General features: G+C 36.2%; 3 protein-coding genes across 3 annotated transcripts; 2 read left to right on the top strand and 1 right to left on the bottom strand.

Moving 5' to 3' along the window:
- Positions 1-6248: 6248 nt before the first annotated feature.
- Positions 6249-8063, top strand: LOC141428084 (uncharacterized). Its single transcript, XM_074087824.1, has one exon. The coding sequence runs from the start codon at positions 6409-6411 to the stop codon at positions 8026-8028; it is 1620 nt and encodes a 539-aa protein (XP_073943925.1). The 5' UTR covers positions 6249-6408; the 3' UTR covers positions 8029-8063.
- A 1592-nt stretch (positions 8064-9655) lies between these two features.
- LOC141428083 (G-protein coupled receptor 143-like) lies at positions 9656-18783 on the top strand. The gene is made up of 7 exons (XM_074087823.1): positions 9656-9942; positions 10263-10374; positions 10481-10575; positions 10666-10844; positions 12467-12626; positions 12998-13165; positions 14221-18783. The coding sequence occupies exons 1-7, from the start codon at positions 9790-9792 to the stop codon at positions 14428-14430; spliced, it is 1077 nt and encodes a 358-aa protein (XP_073943924.1). The 5' UTR covers positions 9656-9789; the 3' UTR covers positions 14431-18783.
- Positions 18784-20161: 1378 nt separating this feature from the next.
- Positions 20162-22524, bottom strand: pkaap (A-kinase anchoring protein pkaap). The gene is made up of 3 exons (XM_074087822.1): positions 22108-22524; positions 21913-22017; positions 20162-21731 (listed from the first exon to the last, which is right to left on the bottom strand). Exons 1-3 carry the CDS (start codon positions 22130-22132, stop codon positions 20242-20244), a joined length of 1620 nt encoding a protein of 539 aa, XP_073943923.1. The 5' UTR covers positions 22133-22524; the 3' UTR covers positions 20162-20241.
- Between the last annotated feature and the right edge of the window lie 2338 nt (positions 22525-24862).

The following is a 24862-nucleotide window of genomic DNA, read 5'->3' as shown; positions in this document are numbered from 1 at the left end:
GTACCTCCCATAAATGTAAAAGTGGGGAGGCGTCTTTACCTTTACTTTACGGTGTTAGGGGCGCCGAATGCGGCATTTTGTATCAATTCATTTTGACCGCGCTAGATGGCACTAAAGTTATAATTGCACACGGGCGCTACATGAGCTAAAGACGCCGCTGTGGGGGTGTTTTTTTTTTCACATCCAACCTTGTAGTGTGGAGTACCGTTGGATAGGTATTTTAAAACGATTTTTCGATTCAGCGATTTGTTTGCAAAATGTTCAACTTTAAAGTGCAAAATTTTCATTAAAATCGAGCCCCCCCCCTTCCCCTCTTAAATCTAAACCGGTGAGTGGAAAAATTTAAAAAAATCAGGATGGTAGTAAGTATATCAAACTTACAAGGAAAACTATAACGGTAAAGTTTTCTTGAGAATTATTAGTAGGTAGTTTAAGAGTAAATAGCAGCCGGTATAAAAATATACCTAAGCTTGGAATATTCCGTATAAAATACGAAAGTCTTAAAAAAATAGTACTTAATTTTTTCGTAATGGCTACGGAACCCTATTTCGGGCGTGTCCGACACGCTCTTGGCCGTTATATATAGCGACAGCTGGTTTTTAGGATTCCGGAGCCAAAATGGCAAAAACGGAACCCTTATAGTTTCGTCAAGTTCGTCTATCAATGAAATTTGGAGTACAGATGTTTTGTCAAAGCCGCTATTTAGTTTTGTAGTTAAATTACAAGTGCGCTCCATACACGTAACAGAAACTAAAAAAAAAAAAAAAATTTTTAACTCGCATCAACGTGTGGCACATAGTTCGACAGCTCTTTTGAAAAGATAGTAAGGTTTTTCAAAAACTTTTTTGATTAAGTGAAGATTTCCGGAAATAATCGCTCCTAAAGTAGCAAAAATTGTGCCCCCCCCCTCTGACCGTTTGTCCAAAAAATATGCAAAAAATATGGAAAGGTAACACTTAATAAATACTTAAAACGAAAATTGGTTTCAACATGATCGGATATGCCGTTTTTGAGTTATTGCCGAAAAACTGTGCTTCTCAAGAAAAGGACGTAATAGTGCCGTGAAGATACGCTCTTTTTCTGGTAATAAATTTTAAGACTGTAGTAAGTGTTTTAATTGTGTTAATAGCGCACATAATATTACTTGATTTTTTTCGTAATGGCTACGGAACCCTATCTTGGGCGTGTCCGAAACGCTCTTGGCCGGTTTTATTTTTCGTATTAGTTTTGTAAAAGTAAATAAATAAAATAAATAAATATCATGGGACACTTCCCAAACCAAGCAAAGCTTGTACTGGGTACGTATTATAATGTATAATTTTAAAATACATATCGGTTAAAATATATACAGTTGAAATACCGAAAATTGAAAAATATAATGGTTAAAATAAATATTAATCAAAATTCATAAAGTACGTTTTTCATACTGGTCGAAATACATACAATTAAAATGACTAAGTTCACAATCTTCCTCCGTATACTCATTCAGAGAGACATTGAAGAAGATGTGGCTCACACTATAGTTCCTTGATTATTTAATAAGTAATTATCCTTTATACTTGTATTATTTATGTATTGTATGTAAATGTGTGTATTTATGTATTTTATTTTATATTTAGTTATAAATATATTAATGTTTTATATATGTGTTATATATTTATTGTATATAGTTAGGTATTTGAGGTTTATATATGCATTTATATTTGTTCAAATGTTTTGCTCTATTTGTCGATCCTTGTTTTTTGGATTGCTCCTCTACCACTCAAAGGTTGACTGGCAGAGATCCCTGCAGGGATAAGTCCGCCTTTGTACTTAACACAACTTTTATTTATGTAACCTTTTTGTTTTTCCTTTTTGTACAATAAAGAGTATAAACAAACAAACAAACAAACAATGTATATGTTCAGAATATATACAATCAGAATATATAATAGTTGAAAGAAATAACAATTAAAATTCCTATAGTACGTTTTTCATAATGGTCAAAATACATACTATAATAATGCCTAGGTTCATCATCGTCTCCAATCTACTTACGTTGTATTTACATTTTAAATTCTAAAAATTAAGGATTGTAAGACAAGTCGACGGAGAGGAGCTCCTATTCAGGGTAGTTAAGGCGCTTCGCGCCTGGACAAAACCCTAACCTAACCTAACCTATAAGATACCGACTGATCGTAATCGGTATTGTCTAACAAGACCTTGCAAACTAAAGTCTGATCATTAATTCAATAGTAACTTTACGTGCGACGACGAGCGTAGCAAGGAGGAGCGTGTTAGGTTCAACTATGACCAAAACAAGCACGATAGAGCCGAGCGAGCGAAGCGAGTTTAGTAAAATTCAGTGTCTAGTATGTATTTCAACCATTATAGAAAACATTCTGTATAGATTTTTGAGCGTATACATTATGAAAATATGCATTTTGTGCCATATGACTAAGAACCATTATGCGTTGTCACCATTATATATTTTGACCACTATGCATTTCAAGCTTATGCGTTTAGAACTTATGTCAAATAACTTTATGTATTTTGATGCGTTATATTTTATTATTTTCGGTATTTCAACTGTATGTATTTCAACCAATATGTATTTTAAATTTATACATTATAATACGTACCCCTTGTACTATGGACACTAGGCAACGGATAAAAATACTTATATAGGTAAATACATACATATTAAACATCCAAGACCCGAGAACAAACATTCGTATTATTCATACAAATATCTGCCCCGGCCGGGATTCGAACCCGGGACCTTAAGAGGCGACCAACGCCAAACACTGCTATTTTTAAAGAGACGTGGTATAAAATTGGTGTATTTCGTGGCAATAAAAAAAATATTACGATAATCGTGATCGTATTCCTGAGTTAGTCGTTCGTAGTCAGGTTCTCTAACCAGTCGGCCATCCGGTCGTCAACCAAAAAGTCAGTTGTCAGAAGTAACAAATGGAGTTGAAATAAAAAAATCAAAATGACTCCAAAACCCAATCATAATAAAATCCTTTAGTTAGCTAATTGTACTGAAAGGAAACATTACTTAGTTTATTTTTAAAATTGAACAAAACTGAATTCAAAGATCTTCTAAACTTCCCTTGTCTCACCCGGGAATCGAACTAACTAAAAATTAAAAAATTAAAACTCGTTATTTTATTCTACGAATCAATGAGGGCTATTGCGTATGAATTCGCCGCTAGAGGCGCTAGTGTAGCGTGAGGTCTCCGAAATGTCAAATCCCAAAAAGGATGAGCTACGCGGGTTTATTTATAATGAGGGCTATCGTTTTTTGTCTCACTAGATGGCGCACTGTTGCGTGAGGTTTTTAAGTATGGCTTTCAAGGTCTGTTATTGCGGGCGTGAAAACAAAGTTTAGATTAAAATCATATTTAATACACCTTAAAACCGTACCATATAAATATCGAGCATGCCACAGTGTTGCATAGTCCCCGTTTTGTTCGGAAAAAAGGGAGGACAAAGGATTCCGAAAGACAAAACTGTCTCAAAACACAGACATTCATTGCCCCGGAACGTATATTTGCCATAATTAATTTCAGATATTGCAAAATATTCACAAAATTATTCTAATTATAAATAAACCCGCGTAGCTCACCCAAAAACTATGAGATTTGACATTTCGGAGACCTCACGCTACACTAGCGCCTCTAGTGGAAAATTCATACGCGACAGCCCTCATTGAAGACATTCTTAGACGAACGCAAAAAAAATTCTAATCGTTTAATAAATGACGGAGTTCTGAGGTAACAAACATAAAAAAGTACAACTGAATTGATAACCTTCTCCTTTATTGAAGTCGGTTAAAAATAAAGTAATTTGTTTCCTTTCAGTACAATTAGCTAGCTAAAGGATTTAAGGTAGTTACCCTCCAGGGCCCATTGATTCTTTTCACCCTGTATAATAGGTTTGCGAGAAAGAATGTGGTTATGGTTAAAAATTTGATAACAAAAAATTAAGCCGACTACAAAAAACCATGAAAATATTTTTCTATCAGTCTGAAGTCGGTGCTTCAGCACGAGCCAGCAGGAGTGGACCTATAGTCGTCCGTCCTCCTCACCTACGCACTATATATTGGGCTTCAATCACTCACTAGTAGTAGTTTTAGGCTACCCCTAGTGTAAGTTTTCGGTTACAAAATACGTCTCCATCGCGTTCGCGTAAAATCTCAATTTGTATGGAAACACGAACATCGCAAACGTTCCGCTAGAGGCGCTGTTCATATTTCCATACAAATTGAGATTTTAACGCGAACGCGATTGAGACGTATTTGTTACCGAAAACTTACACTAAGGGCACTCGTTTGATAGTTCGAGACATGAACTAAAAAACGCGCGCTATTGCGAGCTCGCTAGCAGTTCATAAGCTCCAAAAAATCGACGTTATGACTACTCTCCTCTGTCACAACTCTCCTCGGTCTCCCCTAGGTACCTATACTAGTTGACCGGATGCGTAAGTAGCTTCGAGTGTGTCACAATAACGAGTCGAGACACCACATTATTTGTACTGGACTGGAGATGACCGTGAGGATAATACCGATATGCTTTTCTATACTTTTGACGTACCCGCCACAAGGCCCAAAGTGCTATAAACCAATCCTCTGAGAATATAATGATGTTTATCCTGTCAAGGTACTCTGTAAAGTACGTTTTCAGTCAATTGATAAATGGATTGATGCTTGTATTGCGAGACCATTCTCGTGGACCGAAAGTAGGTAGGTAAGTATTAGAACGCAAGGTCCTTTATCCTATATCTAAATTTAGGTAGGTAGGGCCTCTACAGGTGCCGCTTGGAGTCATCAAGAAACATCTCGAGAGAATTAGCCACTCCCGCGATCTTTAATTGATAAAAATGATATATTTTGCTTTAAAAAAAATTAAACGTCTCCAACGATAGGTCAAGTGCAACTAGCGCAAGTAGGACTCGCATATCGAGGGTCCGTGCAATTTTGTAGGCATCTATACCTACTAAGTATGTAAATCCAGTGTTACGGTTAGTACCTACTAGTAGTTATTCTGTGGTAAAGCCCTGTTCCTAAATAAACGTAGGTACCGTGGGTACCTATACCTACGCAACGTGGAATAATTTTAAGTGGATGCCGACATAGATTTTCTAACTTTTCTTACTACTAATACTATAACTTCAGTACCCTTAGTGTAAGTTTTTGGTTACAAAATACATCTCGATCGCGTTCGCGTTAAAATCTCAATTTATATGGAAACACGAACAGCGCCTCTAGCGAAACGTTTGCGATGATCTTGTTTCCATACAAATTGAGATTTTAACGCGAACGCGATTGAGACGTATATTTTGTAACCGAAAAATTACACTAAGGGCACAGGTACCTTCTATTATAGTCATACTTGTTAGAGAAAAATGCTGCACTTCGTGACGTTAGCCTGTAGGTTTTTCGGTTACGGCATTTTTTATGGAAACACTTTGTTTAATGACTGTATCTTTTGATAGCGTTGACCGTTTAATTTTCTACACTGCTTCAAGTCAAGGGGTAGCAAACCTGAATAGGTATTACATAACTTTCACCTTGATACCTACACGCGTTCTTGAGGACAGTCGTGTCGTGTGACAGTAGTAAGGCTCCGTTTGGATCCTTCGGATACGGAAATCTAAACAGATAAAGAGAACTCAATGCATTATACTTAATCGGTTCAATAGTTTTTGAAATATTTACAGATGCAGATCAAATAATGACTACTACAGCGCCGCCTTGCGGCCAAGTTTTGTTTAGTGACAGTCTCGTTTGCAATGTGCGATATCTAAGGATCTGTACGTATTCTATAACTTATTAAGTAGAACTAGGCCTGAAATAGTAATATAATACAAAAAAACTGCATCAAAATGCATTCAGTACTTTTGAGAGAAACTGTAACAGACAATTTGTCTATTGTAGGTTTAAACTTACAACCTCTTGCTCCAACCAAACTCACATACCTTCTGTTGTCCAACGTACGTTAAAAAATATTCTTTCTTATATTCATGTAATACCTATAGCTTGGAAGACCTCTATGTATAGGTACATAATTAATTAGGCATGTTAAGTTCCTGAAAGTAAAATAGAGTCGTGGGTACCTACTTATTATCCTCACTACATTAGGTATATTTACACAACTGCCAGTGCTTCTAGTTACCTAACGATACTAAGAATTCCGAGCAATTGTCACTTGTCTGCGTGGGTTCCACTTACATTGGCCCATACATACACAAGTAGTACCTACCTACATTGTATCGACGTAGTTAGGTCGATAGTGCGCGGTGTTGTGGACAACTACCAAGTGCCAACGAATGACCTCTCAGTCATAACGATCGAAATACAGATTGAGTGAGACCATTGCTTTGTGTAACCGCGTGTTGTGCAGTTTATTCTCTTTTACGAAAATGAACAAAACGATACTAATAACGTTTTTGCTGGTGTTGTTATTGTTATGTGTTGAAGGGAGAAAAACTGGTAAAAGTCGAAGCTCCTCCGGAAGAGGTTCGTCGAAGAAACAGAGTAACCCCCAACCTGCGCCTACTTCGTTTAGTAACCCACAACCTTCGGCCCCCAAACCATCACTTTTCGGATGGCAAGAAAAACCTGCTCAACGTAATCCAACACCTTCGAGACAACCTAATCCCACTGGCAGCAAAACTCATTCGTATCCATCAAGTCAAACTGGACTGTCTGGCGGCAATAGTCATCAATCGAAGCCGGCAACGAGTAATCAAGAAAGTATTCAGAAAAGTCACGCAACACAACAAACGAATAGTAACCCAAGTCACAGCTACCCGTCTAGTAATGGACAGGCAGGTAATGGTGGTTATCCCCCTTCAAATGGATTGTCGGGTAACAGTGCATCATCAGGACACGGGTATCCCGCACAAGAAGGTATCCAGAGAAGTAACGCACCCCAACAGACGAATAAACAACCTAGCAACGGATATCCAGCTAGTAATGGGCTGTCAGGTAATGGCGGTTACCCTCCATCCAATGGACTCTCTGGTAACAACGCAGCCACAGGCCACGGGTATCCCGTGCAAGGAGGTGGTCACAACTCAGGGGTAGCACCTCCACCATATTCGGCTGCTGGAGGTTCACAACATTCATACCCAGGCTCTGGAGCAGCTCCTCCTCCGTACTCCGCTGCTGGTTACAAGCCCGGAGGAGGTTATGGGAACAACAACTATGGAAATTACCACCAGCCACCACCACCCTATTCGAATTCCGGCCCTCATTACGGTGGTTACGGAGGATCAGGGTTCAACGGATATGGATCCCAGTCGCCCGGCTATTTTGGAGGATATGGGAACCGAGGCTTCGGTGGTGGAAGTCGCACAAGCACTGCACTCAAAGGCGTGGGTATTGCCGGCGCTGGTGTGGGAACACTGTTAACTGGTTTAGCTTTATGGAATTTAGCGCGGTCGACTGGTCATCGCCAACATACTGTTATTTACGACAACAGAGGTCAACCTGTAGCAGTAGCGCCGAATAATAGCACAGAACCAGTAGTCGACTCGATACTAGGAGACCTAGTTAATTGCACGTTGACTATAAGTAGCGCTAATGCAACGGAAATACTTGGTATTCCTTGTGCAATTGCTACGTCTTTCACACCCGAAGCTAACGTAAAAGAAAATTCACAGGATTCAAATGCGACTGATAAAACAGAATGCATTATTACAGTTGTAACGAAATCGAGTCAAGAATTTATGACCACAATCCCATGTTCAATTCTTCTTAGAACAGCTGCAGAAAACAATGTGACAGAGCCACCTGAACTTCCCATTAATAATAATGGGACCGACATTGCCATCGAAAGTGGCACTCTTGCGAATCAACCTTCGGCATTAATGCTTTCCGGTACTACTAATGATCCAAACAATGCCGGCTTAAACTGTACACCGGAACCGGGTGACGTTCGGGATCCCATTAACCCATGCTTTTCTGTAACACACAATTTAACAGTGATTCCCCTAGATTCCAGTAATGAGTCTCTCTCGACCCCTAGTGTTGCGTAGAAATTAATCAATCAGTATAAAGTCGTGTAAATGTTGTCAATGATTTTATTTCGACATAAATCATAATATTAGGTATGTGTATAACATATAGATTTGATTTCTAATGTATTTTTTCCACGCACATCTTTCTACTTTCGTTTATCAACTTAGGAATTTTACAGATGAATGGATAAGATTATTTCGCAGTTTGTTTCCGAATTCTTCGATAGTTAAAGAATAAAACTCAGTCTCACTCACCTACCTAATCTTATCGCTTGTCCATTAATTAAATAAATCTCTTTAGACAAGTTCGATTTACCAACTACATAAAAAGCAAAATGATTAATGGTAATGGTACTATAGTAATATATTATTTACTATAGGTACTATGTAGATCAGAAGCAAGCCGTTGATTAAGAATGTAAGTATCGATACTGCGCACAAAATTAGAAATATACCGAAACAGGACTCAAATTATGCATTTATTTAACTGTATGTAACTATTATCTTAGGTAAGTAATAAACATTGTGTTATGTATACCTACTATTTTAGATTTAAATGACTTAGTCTAGATTAGATAGTGCTTCACACACAAATAAACAAGAAGGTGTGTGTGTCAGGAGGGTGTTCGTAGAAAAAGCAAATACCTAAGCAAATTGAGAAGGCCGACTGGATGACCAATACGTACCACCATACTGTATTTATTAAATGTTCAGCATAAAAAACTGTGTTTCCTTTTGTGATTTTTAAGAAGTTATGTCTTATTTCAATCGGTACATAAAAATTTAATAGGTAATTTACAGCCGTGGTGGCCTAGTGGTTTGACCTATGGCCTCTCAAGCAGAGGATCGGGGGGGTCGAACCCGGGCTCGAGTTTATGAAATTCATGTGCGAAGATACATTTTGAATTTACCACGGGCTTTACGGTAGTGGAAAATATCGTGATTCAAACCTGCACAAAACTGAACTACGGCCTAAGCCCTCTCATTCCAAGAGGAGGCCTGTGCCCAGCAGTGGGACGTACATATGTAGGCTGTGATGAGGTAATTAAAATTTGCCGCCCACATCTCTGATCTGAGCAGTGAGTTGTGGTATCACAGACTTGGAATATCCTAGTATTTCAAGTCTGTGGTTAGTTGGTATAATTTAATCTAGCAGCTCATACTGCATTCCATTTTTGATCTTCTATTTTTATTCTACCACTTCTTCTACTTTCTGGAGTAGGAGGAGTTTTGGCGGGGAATTTGGGATCTTATTAATTTGGTGGATTGTAAAGTAGAATTAGTATATTGTACAGCAAATTATTGTAATATTGAGAAGGGACAACTCGTACCTATTCCCTTTATTACGTCCAAGGACCAACCGGCTGCTGCTCATCGTAGTTAGTGGTAAAGAATGCTAGGTACTGCTTAACGAAAGGCATGAAAGGTAGGTGGCAAGACCTAAGGGCAAGACATGACACGAATAGACCAATGACATGAGTGAAATAATTTTTTGATGTTATTATTTTATTACATCAGATTTTCTCTGCTGAATAGACATACTTCTTTTACCTACAACTAGAGTGGCCATTTAAAAATAAAAGTTGTATCGCTTGACAGCTAACACTACTGTACTGACAGATGGCTGACACTTACTTGACAGTTAACATTGACAGTCAGGTCAGTCGTCCGTCTCCGTCTGCCCGTTCGTCTGCTCTGCGATTGACGCCGAATAGACGGAAGTTAGGAATTTTATTTGAATTTATAATTAGTTTGATAATTACCGGATGAAAAGATACTATGTCTGATCCTACAATTCAAACTTTCTGTTGCCATCATTCTGGCAACAATGAAGACATGGCTGTAAGAATAATGAACGAGTTTAACACAGACTCTTATAACACAGTTTGTTTGGTTTCATCGACAGTCGGCATTTTCGGTGCTTTATTTCAGGTATAATCTGTCGATATTTCTAAAGTATTCTGTTTTATTGAACTTGATATGTTTCTACGAGTTATATTAAGCATGCATGATGTTTATTATAGGTTTTATCGCAAAGATAACAGATATTTACGCGTTATTCAAGCGATAGTCTCGTTAGTAAACAAACATACGATTACAATTACACGTGAAAAACAAATAAGCCTGCTAATTTGTTTTCCACATGGAGAAAGCGCGTGCTCGTAACAATGCATAGCAGATCAATCAGATCATATTACGTTAAGGAACTAGCACAGTATCCGTTTTATTTATAACTAAATCTATAATTTTAGATCATGCCACATTTGTTAAGGAATAGGGCAAATGGATTAAGTGCAATATCATCCAGTCGTGGACAGAATATTATAATGTGGTTGGCTGTTGCAGATTTATTAGGATCTTCTGGTAGGTAATAATATTTGTCATTGTGAACTTTGACCTTGCACAGTAAATATTTACTTGACTTTTAACATTTAAAAAATACTTGTTCTATTAAAATGCAAATTTCCAGGTGTCCTGATCAGATCTTCACTATGGTTGAAATACAAGACTATTATGCCAATGCCAGATGATGGATTAAGTGTGATATTCTGCAGCATTACTTCAGTAAGCTAATTTTTTTAGTCAATATTATTTCTACATACTTTAATTTTGGTTAAATTTTCCATCTTGATGACTTTCTTTATTGCTACACAGGCTTGGACACAATATTTCTATACAGCCACCTGGTTTTGGACTTTATTTTATGCCATAGATACTTGGCTTACTATCAAAGGTAGAGATTCTCACCAAACGGTCTACCACTCTGTGGCCTGGGGTCTACCAGCAGTCACAACAGGAGTGGGACTATCTATACTGTATATTCCTGATGCAACGTGAGTGTCATTGTTAAATACTTGTAAAACTTCTTTTCTCAAACATGCTCAGAAATGTATGCATTAATGTCATGAAATGGAGACATGAAGTATCTCGTTTATGGCTTCCTACATAACTTCTTGGCCTAGGCCATGAAGTATGTATGAAAATCCATTATTGTCCGCTGCTCTAACTTTTTAAATTTGCTTACTAACATTAAACTGACAAAGGAAAAATTACAAACAGCCAATCACCACTATACTCTGTAAGCATGTGCAATATTGTGATGCATGAATGGATGGATGGATGGATGGATGGATGGATGGGATGGTTGGATGGATGGATGGATGCATGAATGGATGGATGGATGGATGCATGGATGGATGGATGGATGGATGCATGGATGGATGGATGGATGGTTGGATGGATGAAATATTTCCTCACATTGTTTGAGAAAAGCACTATACAAAACTCGGCCAGAATAGGGATTGCTGGACTCGTTTTATCTACCCTACCCCAAACTCTTCCATCAATCCCTTACTTCATGGCCTCTGCAGCAATTCTTTATCTGTAAGTTACTGCACTGCAATTGTCTGGTCTATTAAGTGCCATTACTGGCTGTTCCCACTTGCATCCGATCCTACCACAGACAAGACAAAATGGAAGGAAGGTATCTAAAAAAATATCACTTTACTACCTAAAGATGCAGTCACCAGCAATCAACTCATATAACAGGACAAAGCATTCAAAAGCATGTGATGCCCTCTAACGAGTCTAATGGCTATATGAAATCAGATCACTGCCAGTTACTTTACAAGAAAAAATATTCTTAAAATTTCTTTCTCATAGATCCCTGAGGGGTACAAGTGGAAACAATGTTGTTACAGTTGACACAATCTGATCATTCTTGAACCTTGAAATAAGTAATGCATCCTCAGTTAAGATTGTGTGAATTTGTATCTTCATCAGAATTGTTTTCTTTTTAACCAACTTCAAAAAAAGGAGGTTATCAATTTGGTTGTTTTTTATGTTTGTTACCTCAGAACTCCATCATATATAAACTATTTGTCTAGGAATGCATTCCATTAGGTCCCATAAGCACCAATCAGGATCTGATGATTGGATCCTAAGGAAATCGAGGGAACTTGTAAAATATGGCAATTTCGGTATATTTAGGACTAACTCGTGCATTTGCTCTTGAAAATCATCATTTGGGTGAAGTGGAACTGATGATGAAGACCAAATTTGACCAATGGAGCGACTACTCAACAGCAAGTACTTCTCGGGTTGAATTTCAATTACTTTAATGCAGTTGCTAAGCAATTTATGCTCGTTGTAATTCATATGGTGCAATGGAATAGGTGAAATTTTATAACAAAAATAGAACCAACTAATAAGAACCATGAAAATAATTTTCTACCAGTCTGAAGTCGGTGCCTCAGCACAAGCCAACAGGAGTGATTGAAGCCCAATATAGTATAGTTGTAGGTGAGGTACACAATTATAAGTCCACTCCTGCTGGCTCGTGCTGAGGCACCGATTTCAGACTGGTAGAAAATTATTTTCATGGTTTTTTGTAGTCAGTTCTATTTTTTGTTATAAATTTTTTTTATTGCTCTAATGAATGTAATGATTGTTTTAGGTGCCATAATTTAACATCAGTAACAAGTGCACTGTTAAAAATACTGCCAAATTATTGTGCAACCTATGTGCCTATAGCTATAGTGATGATAGTTAACCCCATCATGTATGTCCTGGCTGGGAAGGATGTTGAAATGGCTGTAGCACTACCATTGGCTCAGGTATTTTATTTCACATTTTTTTTTCCTGTGTGATAATGATAAACAAAAATATTATTTTGCTTGTATTCTAATCTTGCAATTATAAGTATCTATACTTAGAATTCATAAGCAGGTTTTATTATTGTGCAATGAAAAACAATCAAATTTGATTACTTTTGCTGATAACAGCTGTAAAAGTATAGTATCTTTTTCAAGATCACAGAGAAAATCATAGACCTGCATCTACTAAAAATAAATAAAACTCATTAGTGCCTAAGTTTTCTATTTTTTCATAAATTGTAACCTATCTGTATTTCCTTTCTGTATAATAAAGAGTTTAACTACTACTACTTGATTAAACCCTTGTAATGCATATTTTTTACCGTTTCCAGTTTACCAGTAAAGAGAGGAAGGTTGTTGATGCTTTGCGGATCAAATTCTTTCTCATAAATGCAGTATTCTACATTTGCTGGCTCCCAAACTTGGTGAATGGAATACTCCTGTGGACTATGTGGTTTAACATGCCAGTTAAAGTAATAATAACTATTTGGTACATAATGGTAAGTAAATATATAGGTATTTGTTATTTTCCAATAGACTTTTTTTGAACGCTCCCACATACCTACCTATACACCACAAAATTAATCAATCGTTAAAAAACATCAACTGACTGACTACCTCTACCTGTGGAACATGTCTAAAATTGTATTCTAAACGTTTAATATTCACAGTCCCGAAACAAAACAAAAAAACTATCAGAACTCATCAGAAATTCTTAACCCTTTACCAGGCCCCTTAGAACTAGCGCGTCTTCATACGTTCTTTATATACTGTTACAACCGTATTTAACTCCTTGTAAAAAATGTATTTACGAAAGTCGGAGATGTTCCTTTAAACCAGAAATAAATTGTGGGTTACGGTTATCCCATCGCCTGTCTAAGTAATTAACTGTCATACTCGATTTTGTCTTATTATACTCTTGATCAGGCGAAGGGATATATTCCTCCCACATCTTATTCTTCAGGGAAAGTCTTTAAAAGGAGATTTTACAGCTAGGTACATGAATTCGCTCTAGGTTGAACACAAAAACAGTTTTATTACTTACGCGAGTTTTTATGACACGACAAGACAATTTACCGGGCCATGGGAAGAATAGCTCCCGCACAGTTAAACTCTAATAAGGCCATGGCATAATGTCAACCCACATCCTAATTTTGGCCATACACAAAAATGCATGAATATTTAGCAATTTTTAAGATTACATTACCTTTCAACACTCAAAATCTATAAAATATCAAAAAATTGTTCGATCTATGTACTTCTGTTTCATAGAAATTAAGGAAAGTGTTCCAATTTCTCCGTAGTTTACTGAAATTAGAGTTCAAGTGAATCTAAACGGCTGCCAAAGATATATTACGCGATTTAGAAGCGTGTTGTGAATGAAGATAATAAAATACTATTTTCAGGAATCGACAAAATATTTTGTAGGTTTGGAGTTTAAACCTGACTGCGGTAACCGATGTAAGATGTGGGAGGAATATATCCCTTCGCCTGGTAAAGGGTTAATTTATCGTATTGGATAAAATATTTTAATTCTATGTAAATCTCTTTACAGGCATTGATGAACCCTATGCAAGCATTATTCAACGCAATGGTCTACCGCAAATGGAACTTTAATAGGTACCGGATGGTGCCAACGGTATCCAGTGCCACACCAAAGGTTTTCCAGTTTAGTGACGAGCAATCCCCGCTTCTGGGCTCGGAACCCCCTCGGCTGCAATTGGATCCTTTACCGTCGAGTATTAACAATTACTCAACCCTGTGATCGCGAGACTTTACTACTCAATACCATATTATTTACTGGAGATAGCACACTGGCTTAAGCCCATTCGCTTTTTTCCACTCTATAATAGTTTGTTTGTTTATACTCTTTATTATACAATAAGGTTACATGGGAAAAAGTGCTAAGTACAAAGGCGGATTTATCCCTGAAGGGATTACTTGTGTTATTTAATAGCTATTTGTATATGCAACCAACTCTAAAATATGTGTCAGATAGAAGTTGTTAACAGTTACAAAGGTCCGTGTAAAGAAATTTAGGAGTAGGTACTTCGTCACTACTTTGAAAAAAATTTCGTATCTAAAATCAATGTCAATAAAATTGAACCTTGACACAATGTTCATAAAGTTCACTCGGAAAAATTATCTATTTTGAGTTAAGAGTTTTTTTAAGTAGTGACGACTTCTACTAGTTGGCTGTATTGATATTGGAGAACATGATTGAACCATGAATTAGTGCCAGTATTTTATTTAATTATTATTTTCAGCACTCATCAATAAATATATATCCACTATCTTGCCCAAATTGCTTGTATTGAGGTTGGAATACGGATATAGCTTTTTATTGCACATTAGGTCATAAATTATAATGTATTTTTTAAATAAAAAAAATATATACAGTTGTGGTCATATAATTAAGAACGATTTTTTATAGAGAAGATTTTTTCGAACTGACAAGTGTTACTAACTGCATGTATATTTTTGTAATTCTCTCGGTATCGTAAAACTTTTCCTTACTAGCGGTAAATTCATTTATACATATAATTGGCTAAAAAATAAATAGATAAACTTTATATATTACATCTAAACCTAGTATTACTACTTACTGGCTGGTCATATAATTAAGAACGCTGAATAGTTTATTTTTTATTCAAATTTAAATAGAGAACGGACCGCCGCTTTGTGGTTTTAGGTTATTATTTGAATAATTTTGGCGCCATTTAGTGCCGTAAAAGTCTTTAAGGCGATTGCTTCATATAAAAACAACGGGGAAAAATAAAAGTTGTGATAAATCTACAAGAAAAGTAATACTAAAACTTCGCGACAAGAATTGGTCGTATAAACACATAGCCGATCATCTGCAATGTTCAAAAACTATGGTTTTCCACGCCATAAAGCATTTTGCTACGTATCAAACTACTTCAAATGTTCCGCGTGTACCTAGACAAAGAAAGTCATCTCGTCGAGATGATCGAAATATCGTTCGTTTGGCAAAACAAAATTCTTTTAAAGGGTCTAATGAGTTGAGAAAAGAATATTTTGGCGAAAACAACCCTTCAGCAATCTTGGCACGCAGTATTCGAATGCGTTTGGTAGAAGAAAAGTTGCACGGAAGGATAGCCATGAAGGTGCCTATGTTGAAACGGTGTCATAGGCAAGCCCGGCTTGCATTTGCAAGAAGATATGAAAACTGGACAAAAATAATCTGACGAGACAAAAATAAATAGGGTATGTTCTGATGGCAAACGATATGTAAAACGGCCTCCAAATAAAGCATTCGACCCAAAGTACACAAAAGTAACTTTAAAGCATGACGGGGGAAATGTAAAAATTTGGGGATGTTTTCTGGACATGGTGTTGGACCTGTTAGGCTGATAGAACGAAACATGGATCAATTTCAATACAAAAACATACTGGAAGAAACAATGTTACCATATGCTGAAGGCGTGCTTCCGGTTATTTGGACATTCCAGCACGACAATGATCCCAAGCATACTGCACGTACCGTTAAGGAATTCCTCACATCGCAATCAGTTTCTGTCTTAGATTGGCCAGCCAACAGCCCCGATCTTAACCCAATAGAGCATCTTTGGTGCGAAGTCAAGAAAAAAGTTTCAAATCGACAGTGTGGCAATTTAAGAGAACTGTATGACGTATTCTTAGAAGAATGGAACTCTATCTCTCTTGCGAAATGTCAAAAATTGATAGATTCAATGCCTCGCCGGTGTAAGGCAGTAATAAAAAGCCGTGGACATGCTACTAACTATTAATTTTAGTTAAAATGTATTACATTGCTTTTTTTTCTGTACAAACTTCACGTTAGTGTGATTTAGTTAATCTAAGTTTCAAATAAAAAAACTTTCGAACAGTTCAATAAATCGTTCTTAATTATTTGTCCAGCTTCATTACTATTTGAATTTTTTACTAAAGAGAATAAAAACAAAATTTGTAAAAAAATTACAGTAATTTTATTCTTTATTCTAAATCCCGTTTGCTCTATTCATGTGGCTATTTCATAACGTAACTAGTTACTTCTAAGAAGGACCCACGACTACACATGACATGATTTAGTTAAAAATAATCTGGAACTTCAAATCGTTCTTAATTACATGGCCACCACTGTAAGTACTTACTTAGTTTAAACAATTCAACAGACTTCAAAACTTAAAAGGGAGAAATAAAGGTTTTGTCTTTAAAAAAATCTTAAGTAAATATGCCAAATTAAATGATATTATACCGGATAACTCACGTCTTAATTCAAGTAGCTTATTTTTTGAGGTCAGTGCCAGCTGGGCTACTACGAACATCGAAGTTCGTATCGTACCGTCCCGCTGACGCTTGTATTATTTAATACGAGAGTGAGAGGGACGGTACGATACGAACTTCGATTTTCGTAGTAGCCCTACTGCCTTGGTTAAAAAGAATTAACTAAATGTAAATGAGACCCATGCACCAACCTCCAAAATATAGTTAACATTTACTTTCGATTTTTGAAAAGACAAAACTTTAATTTTTCCCTTTTTAGGGTTCCGTACGTAGGGTAAAAACGGAACCCAATAACTAAGACTTCGTCGTCCGTCCGTCCGTCTGTCACCAGGCTGTATCTCATGAACCGTGATAGTTAGACAGTTGAAATTTTCACAGATTATGTATAACTGTGGCCGCTATAACAAATACTAAAAACAGAATACTTAAAATAAATATTTAAGGGGGGCTCCCACACAACAAACGTGATTTTTTTGCCGTTTTTTTTTGCTTGATATTAATAACAGCAACAGGTAGACGCTGGAAATATTCACAGAGTATTTATGTGAGTATTAAACTAGCTTGTGCCCGCGACTTCGTCTGCGCCGATCTAGGTTATCGCGCGGTGGCGCCCTCTACCGGAATAAAAGGTATCCTATGTTGATTCTTGGGGTTCAAACTACCTATATACCAAAATCAGTTCAGTGGTTTCGACGTGAAAGCGTAACAGACATACAGACTTTCGCATTAATAATAGGATAGGGTAGGGAAGTAGGGATTATTGTGTATAATCACTTTAAAATAAATAATGAAATTAAAATAAAATAAATATTAGTTTAATTTTTTTTGCTAATGTCTATGTATAGATAATGGTACGGAACCCTTCGTGCGCGTTTTTTAATTAGTTTCAAAGTTGGTATAATTTGTTATGTAAAGCTTATAATATTTTGTTACTTAAGTACCTAATTGTTTTTGTTTGAATACCTTTACTAATTTATTTGTCTTTTACGTGTGTGACATGTTCTAAAATTAGGCTGTTAAGTCAAATCGTGCGTAATGACTGATATACACTTAATTCTATCTCAAAACTACTGAACCGACTTTGATGAAATTTGCACTGTTCCCTAAATTGGACCATCTCCCTTGTCTAAATATGTTTCTTGAGGCATGCGCAGATAAACATGTAAATATACAAACATACATATAAAATTTGTCATATACCTATTTACATGTTTAGAAGTTGGTACATAGACTAACATATCTAAAAATTGTTATTCTGACAATATTACACTTGTATTTTATGCCACTGTATCGTAAATAGGGGTCCTTAAAACACGAGTGTGGGTTTATGAAACGAGGCGTAGCCGAGTTTTATAATAGGGTCACATGAGTGTTTTAAGGACCCCTATTTACGACCCTCGTGCTGTAATGATGTATGAAATCTGGTCATTACCTATGGTTTTTGAACGCATAATTGAGGATTTACTATATGGGTGTAGATAAAAATATTTACACACGGATTGACTTGATAACCTCTTTTTTTTTAAGTCTGTTAAATATTGACAGTGTGCTCAATTCTTTAAATCGAATTTACTTAGCGATTTTCGCTTTTTAGTATTCACCTGTGTTCGTGCCACTAAACAGCACATTGTTTTTGCTGCATTATTTTAAGTTCCGAACTCAGAACACAGAATAAAAAAAGTGCATTTTATTCTGTATTTTGATGCTCCTAAATTGTTTATTTTTCGTAATGATACTAATAATTATTAATAAGTTTGTTATGATTACATACCATTGTGGTAGTTTTGAAACGAGTTTACTATTTCTGAATGTTTTTTCACCATTTTTCAATATATTTTTATATTTTGGATAACACGAATGTTTTATTTAGCTCCATTAATAATGCAGGTATTGGCCTCAATGGAATAATTTAAACCAAAATAGGTATTGTGAGCTTATTCCCTTTGCTGTAGTTGAGCATTAAGGAATTAGAACCTTATCACAAGACAGTGAATGTATTTATTTTACTTCTTTATTTATTTAATAAAGCCATAAATTGTTTTACATAAACGTAGGTACATGCTGATATTATGCAATACAGATAGAATCAATACAATTTTACCCAGTGGGTTATAGCTATATACATTTCACATAATAACTAACAGTTAAAATTATAATATTCATTTAAGCTAGAGGGACATAACTTGATAAAAAAAAAACAGAGCTGACAATAATTTAGTGTTTAGTGACTTAATTTCTATAGGCAATGTATTATAAGTACACTTATGCAGCCAATGTAATATGTCACTTGTTCTATCAACACATCAGTCACTTTTTCTTAGAAATACAATTGTGTTGCTAAACTTCAAACTCAGTTATGTCCACTCTACCTTCTTTAGGGGAGAATCTACCTTATTTGTCTTATCTTTTGATACCAAAATCTTAAAATTCTTAGAGTTGGACCTATCTGAGTTTGAAGTTTAGCAACACAATTTGAAATATAAGAATAATAGGTATATCAATTCTATGAGGTATAAGAATTGACTATAGGTATAGACGATTTTTTCTTTCATACATCATTGTTGATTGTAGTTTATTTTCTGTACATAGGCGTAAAATCCAATTTACTTGTTAATGTTAAATACTTGTGATGTATAGATATCATTTAATAATTTGTAAATCTGTTTAAAAGAAAAATACCTCATTAAGTTTCTTGCCGGATTCTTCTCGACAGAGGTTTTTCCGAACCAGTGGTAGTTTTTTTTTGACATTCATTAGTGCTTGTTATAGCCTAAATTGAATAAAGATATTTTGACTTTGACTTTACTATAGGTGTCCCTACAACATTTGAATAGTTCCCTCGATTTCCTTAAGATCCAATCATCGGATCCTGATTTGGTGCTTATGGGACCTAATTGAATACATTCCTAGACGAACGCAATTTTTTTTTTTCAAATCGGTTCATAAATGACGGAGTTCCGAGGTAACAAACATAAAAAAAAAACCGAATTGACAACTCCTTTTTTGAAGTCTGTTAAAACACCTACTTAATACTCCATTAGCTAGCACACGAAATTATGGTACAACTATAATGCTTTAGCTATTCCAGGCGATAGGTAAATCGGTGCGGGTTGGAATGCTGAGTGTAATCTTTGAAGATAAGATTCATACGCCCAGAGTTTTTATCTTTGGTACGTGCATTCTAGGCAATACTTGTTATTATCAAAAAGTGGGAAGTTCATACACAAATAATATATTCATTCTTTATTTAATAGTATTCTATACATAATCATTTACAAAATATACTTTTAAAGAAATAACTATCACAAGTTCATACATCATCACGTTCATTGTCTGGTGGGGCCATAGTCAAGTCTGTCACATCCTTTACAATCATATGAGCAATTTGCCAAGCCATTTCCTCATCTACTTTGGATGTGTTTCTTGGCACAAAGCGACTGACCATTTTCTTTAACACTGAGCCATCTTTTTTGTCTGGATCTGGTTCAAATTTTGATTCAAACCGACCTAAACTATTTACCCTGCCAAGGATCAAGCCATCATACCTCTTTCTCTGCCATAGAGCATCCGCATTGTAAAGCTGGTTTGAGTCTATTGTCATGTCAGGTACAGAATGGTTGCGTTTCTTTTTTCGGAAGATGGGGTCACCCATTGCAAGAAGAGTATTTTGTGTACTTATACTAAATTCACTGCTACAATCTGAATGTGATTTGTGATTAGCGGACCACATATTATCTACAGAGTGGATCATTTCAGAGAGATACTTATAGTATAATTCTGACTCTAAAAAAGTTTTTACATAGCGACTCAATGTTTTAAATATAATTTGAATTGGTAAATCAAAACATGTAGGTAGTGGGCCACCTTCTCTGCATATATCACTCTCAATTGTAGACCTGATGTTTGTGGGGAAGCCAATGGGACTTGTTGCTTGGAGAGAAAAGTATTTCTCATACAGAACAATAGCATCTGTCTGTGCTTGCTCTGGGCTTACCATGTTGGCATTCATAAGATTATCACGGAAATGCATAACAGCCATTAGAAATTCTAAGAAAATATTACATGATTCCTGCTCTAAGTATTCCATAAAGTAAAATAATATTGTTTCATTATACAAAATGTCGTCCAGGTTGAGAGAGCCACTGGTCAAAATGTCTATTTGTGCTTTAATATACAATGGACTGCTTTGGAAGTCCTTATAGTATTTCTGTTCAATTTGATTAAACAGTATATCTTCAACTGACTTAAAGCAATCTTCTCTTATTTGCCCTTCAGGGTGGCATATATTTGTTATAACAGTTTTCCTTATATTATCAGGTAAATCTAACTGGTGCGGTGCTTCTAGTGCCACATATTTTTTGAATAAACTTATTGCTTCCTCAGTTAAGTTACAGAGGTTATTTTTACAAACATTTGTATTTTCTAAGGTGGAGTGTTCTGCTAAGTTACTAAGGGAACTTGTCGAACATTCCTGCATACTTTGTTTGAAAGACTGGGCACTATCTGACGTCCAGCTGAACCTCTGAGTGGAATGCACTGGTGACTCCCTGTTGTGTGCATTGCTCTGCAGATCAAAACTCTTAGCTCTGCTTAGTTTCCAATGACTGTCAGTTTCAGTGTGTGAGTTATTGTGCAATATTAGAGCTTTAAAACTGTCAAAGTCTAACCAACATTTAACCAGAACATGCTGTCCAATTGTTTCCATAAACTGAACAAAGTACCTTATCGCTTTTTTCTCTACAAGTATGTCATGTACACTTATATTTAATTTGGATTTTTTTACGAATATCCGAGAACCATCTGTAAAATGAGAAAAAATGTATTAGACTTTTATAATGACTAATGACGAATACACCAGTAAATCTGGGGTCTACAAATATATTGCATTTAGTATGCAAACCATGCATAGTATTTGATTAGTTCCTATAAGTAAAAAACATACTGCGCATCCAGTTCGTAGAAAAAAATAATAGTTAGGTACCTTTTTGCAAATCGTCTATATTAGTGTCTAAGGGAATTTTGATATCAGAATTGCAGACTGAGCTAGTTTCAGGTGGCCGGACAGGGCAACCACTTTTTCCTTTAGCTGAAACAATAGCCACGATAAATAAACCACAGTTATTACAACACCACTAATATAAACTTTACGTGACAAGTTTCACTTCACTGTGTTTACCTGCGCTCTTCCAAAACTTGATCATTTTGTAGAATCCTCCAAGTTATACGTGGATACACTAGTCCAGCGCAATTTAACTGAATTCCTCATAAGTAGGCTTTATATCGGCGAGTAGACGTAAACAATAATAGCGAAACGAAAACAATTATTTTCTGCTTTTGACTGATTTGCTCGACGGACGGACGGACCAATGTGTAAGGGTTGCCAGCCGCTTAAATCACATGCCAGATGCCACAAAAAAAGGAAACGTCAGCGTGCAGTTCGATATGCATTTATGGAATAGAATAGAGTAGAGGCATTTTGAGCTTACACCACACAGAATAAGTACAGAAGCTTCTCTGCCGTACAAAAGTGGCGTTTAAGTAGAGCTCTGTAGAACACTATATGCTTCTTTATGCTTATCGGGATGTTTTTGGGGCTTTGTTAGGTATCTCGTGTAGATATCATACAAAAGTCCATAACAGTACGATAAAATAAAAAAAGAAAACTGCAGAGAAAAGATGACATTTTAGGGTAGAATTTAAAAGGGGCGCCCCTTTCATCGGAACTGTCACATTTTGGCGTAGAATGGCAACAATTTCAATTTAACATTTATTTACGTGAGACCAAAGATCTAATCTAATGAATGACACAAAAAGTGTTGCCATAATCGAGAATTTTTGCCAAAACGCGGCCACTAGAGGTGACTAGAGGCGCTAGTGTAGCGTGAGGTCTCCGACTCCGAAATGTCAAATCTCATAGTTTTTGGGTGAGCTACGCGGGTTTATTTATAATTAGAATAATTTTGTGAATATTTTGCAATATCTGAAATTAATTATGGCAAATATGCGTTCCGGGGCAATGAATGTCTGTGTTTTGAGCCAGTTTTGTCTTTCGGAAACCGTTGTCCTCCCTTTTTTCCGAACAAAACGGGGACTATGCAACACTGTGGCATGCTCGATATTTTTATGGTACGGTTTAAGGTGTATTAAATATGATTTTAATCTAAACTTTGTTTTTACGCCCGTAATAACAGACTTTGAAAGCCATACTTAAAAACCTCACGCAACAGTGCGCCATCTAGTGAGACAAAAAACGATAGCCCTCATTGGACCCGCTGAGTGTTCGTGTTCCATACTTATGTCTCAAATAGTAGATTGTACAACGAGAGCATAAAACGAGCCATTTTACCCTTCGTTCATATAGCCACCCGAGCCGGTACGACGAGGGTGGATAGACACGTCGAGGGGAAAATAGGTTTAATGCTCGAGTTTTATACTGCTTTTCACTTCGATGGCGAGGAAATTAAATAGCAACAGTGGAAACAATTGTTCACTTACTATGTACCTTTTATTGTTGACTATTATAATTATACATTTTTAATTTTATTGATCTGTTTTGTTTGATTGATTTTTAGTTTTATATAAATTAAAACTATAAAAAAATATGTAGAAACTTCTTTGTTTGTGGCTGTTTACACGTGACGAACATTTTACTTAATGCACTAGAGCATAAAAGTCATTTTATGTCGCCTAGATCCAGCATAAACAAAAAATTTACGAGCATGAGAAGTGAATAAAAAATTAACTGACTAGGTTTCTCGTTTCTTGCATTACATTACATATTTAATTTTTCATGATTAAAACAGTATTTTTACCACACAGGAAAAAAAGGGCGTCATTTTCTCTAGAGATGGGACGCAAAGATGGGACCACAGAATAAGTAATAGTAGTACAAAGTATGGGTATGGGACGTAAAAATAGTGACGTGACATTTCGTTCAAGGCACTTGGCGAAGTTTTTTCAAGGCAGTGAACCGTGAAGTTGGGTGACACTCTTTCCCGACCCGGATTATACCAATATATAATAATACCGACCCTGATTTTCGTGTATACGCTCATACAAACTGCAGGGCTACTACGAAACTCGTAATTCGGAGTTCGTGTCGTGCGGTCTCTCTCGCTCTCGTATTAAATAGTGTAAGTGTCAGAGGAACAGCACGACACGAACTTCGAGTTTCGAGTTTCGTAGTAGCCCAGCTGACATGAGCTTCTATGGGCGTGTACACGAAAAACATGGTCGGTATTATCCGGGCCTTTATTGCCGTGTCGCTTTATACCTACCATGAATAGCGGCAGCAAGAAATGGCGCAATGGCGGAAAAATAGGTTTCGCAATGCATTTCTCAAATAAAATCGGTCACAAATATGGTACGGGCATGCGCGCAAACATTCGTACTACATTGTACAAAGAAATGATTTTTCTTGGTTTATATTTAGTACATTATACATAGTACATCCACGGTAGTGCTGATAATGCGTTTCGTGTGTTTTGTGAAACGCCGTCTTGGATTCTTCAAAAATGTTGTTCTAAAATAAATAAATAAGATATATAAGTGAAGTTATCGCTTGTCGTCGTGCTTCGTTTCCTTTCTTAGCTATTTCTTAGAAATAAAACTTAATGGGAGCTCTGAACAAGAAAACCCCTCGGAGCCCTCCGCAGATACTTGGGCTAGCTATATATACTTGTACTATTATCTATTCTGTGCTAGCTAGCTAACCAAATGCCATGGTTAACAAAAAATTTTAGGTATAGAAATATCAAAATAAAACTTTTTATATGAGACTACTTAATCATTATAGAACTTACCATTTTACGTAAACATAAAGTTCCTAGCTCAATTGCACAATTTGTTCCTTCGCCTGCAATAACATAACTAAGTATATAAGAGTACAAGGGAATGTATTCTTAGTTTGATGAAATCCTTTATTTTCAACC

The sequence above is a fragment of the Choristoneura fumiferana genome, chromosome 5, assembly GCF_025370935.1.
Source record: "Choristoneura fumiferana chromosome 5, NRCan_CFum_1, whole genome shotgun sequence".
Classification (NCBI taxonomy): Eukaryota; Metazoa; Arthropoda; class Insecta; order Lepidoptera; family Tortricidae; genus Choristoneura; species Choristoneura fumiferana.
This window is presented reverse-complemented; position numbering and strand designations above follow the sequence as displayed.

Coding starts and splice junctions, on each gene's coding strand:
- LOC141428083 (XM_074087823.1), top strand. CDS start 9,790: ATGTCTGATCCTACAATTCAAACTTTCTGTTGCCATCATTCTGGCAAC. Junction 10,375..10,480: donor AGATTTATTAGGATCTTCTG/GTAGGTAATAAT, acceptor GCAAATTTCCAG/GTGTCCTGATCAGATCTTCA. Junction 10,576..10,665: donor TATTCTGCAGCATTACTTCA/GTAAGCTAATTT, acceptor ATTGCTACACAG/GCTTGGACACAATATTTCTA.
- LOC141428084 (XM_074087824.1), top strand. CDS start 6,409: ATGAACAAAACGATACTAATAACGTTTTTGCTGGTGTTGTTATTGTTA.
- pkaap (XM_074087822.1), bottom strand. CDS start 22,132: ATGATCAAGTTTTGGAAGAGCGCAG. Junction 22,018..22,107: donor CAAGTTTTGGAAGAGCGCAG/GTAAACACAGTG, acceptor CTATTGTTTCAG/CTAAAGGAAAAAGTGGTTGC. Junction 21,732..21,912: donor TATAGACGATTTGCAAAAAG/GTACCTAACTAT, acceptor CTCATTTTACAG/ATGGTTCTCGGATATTCGTA.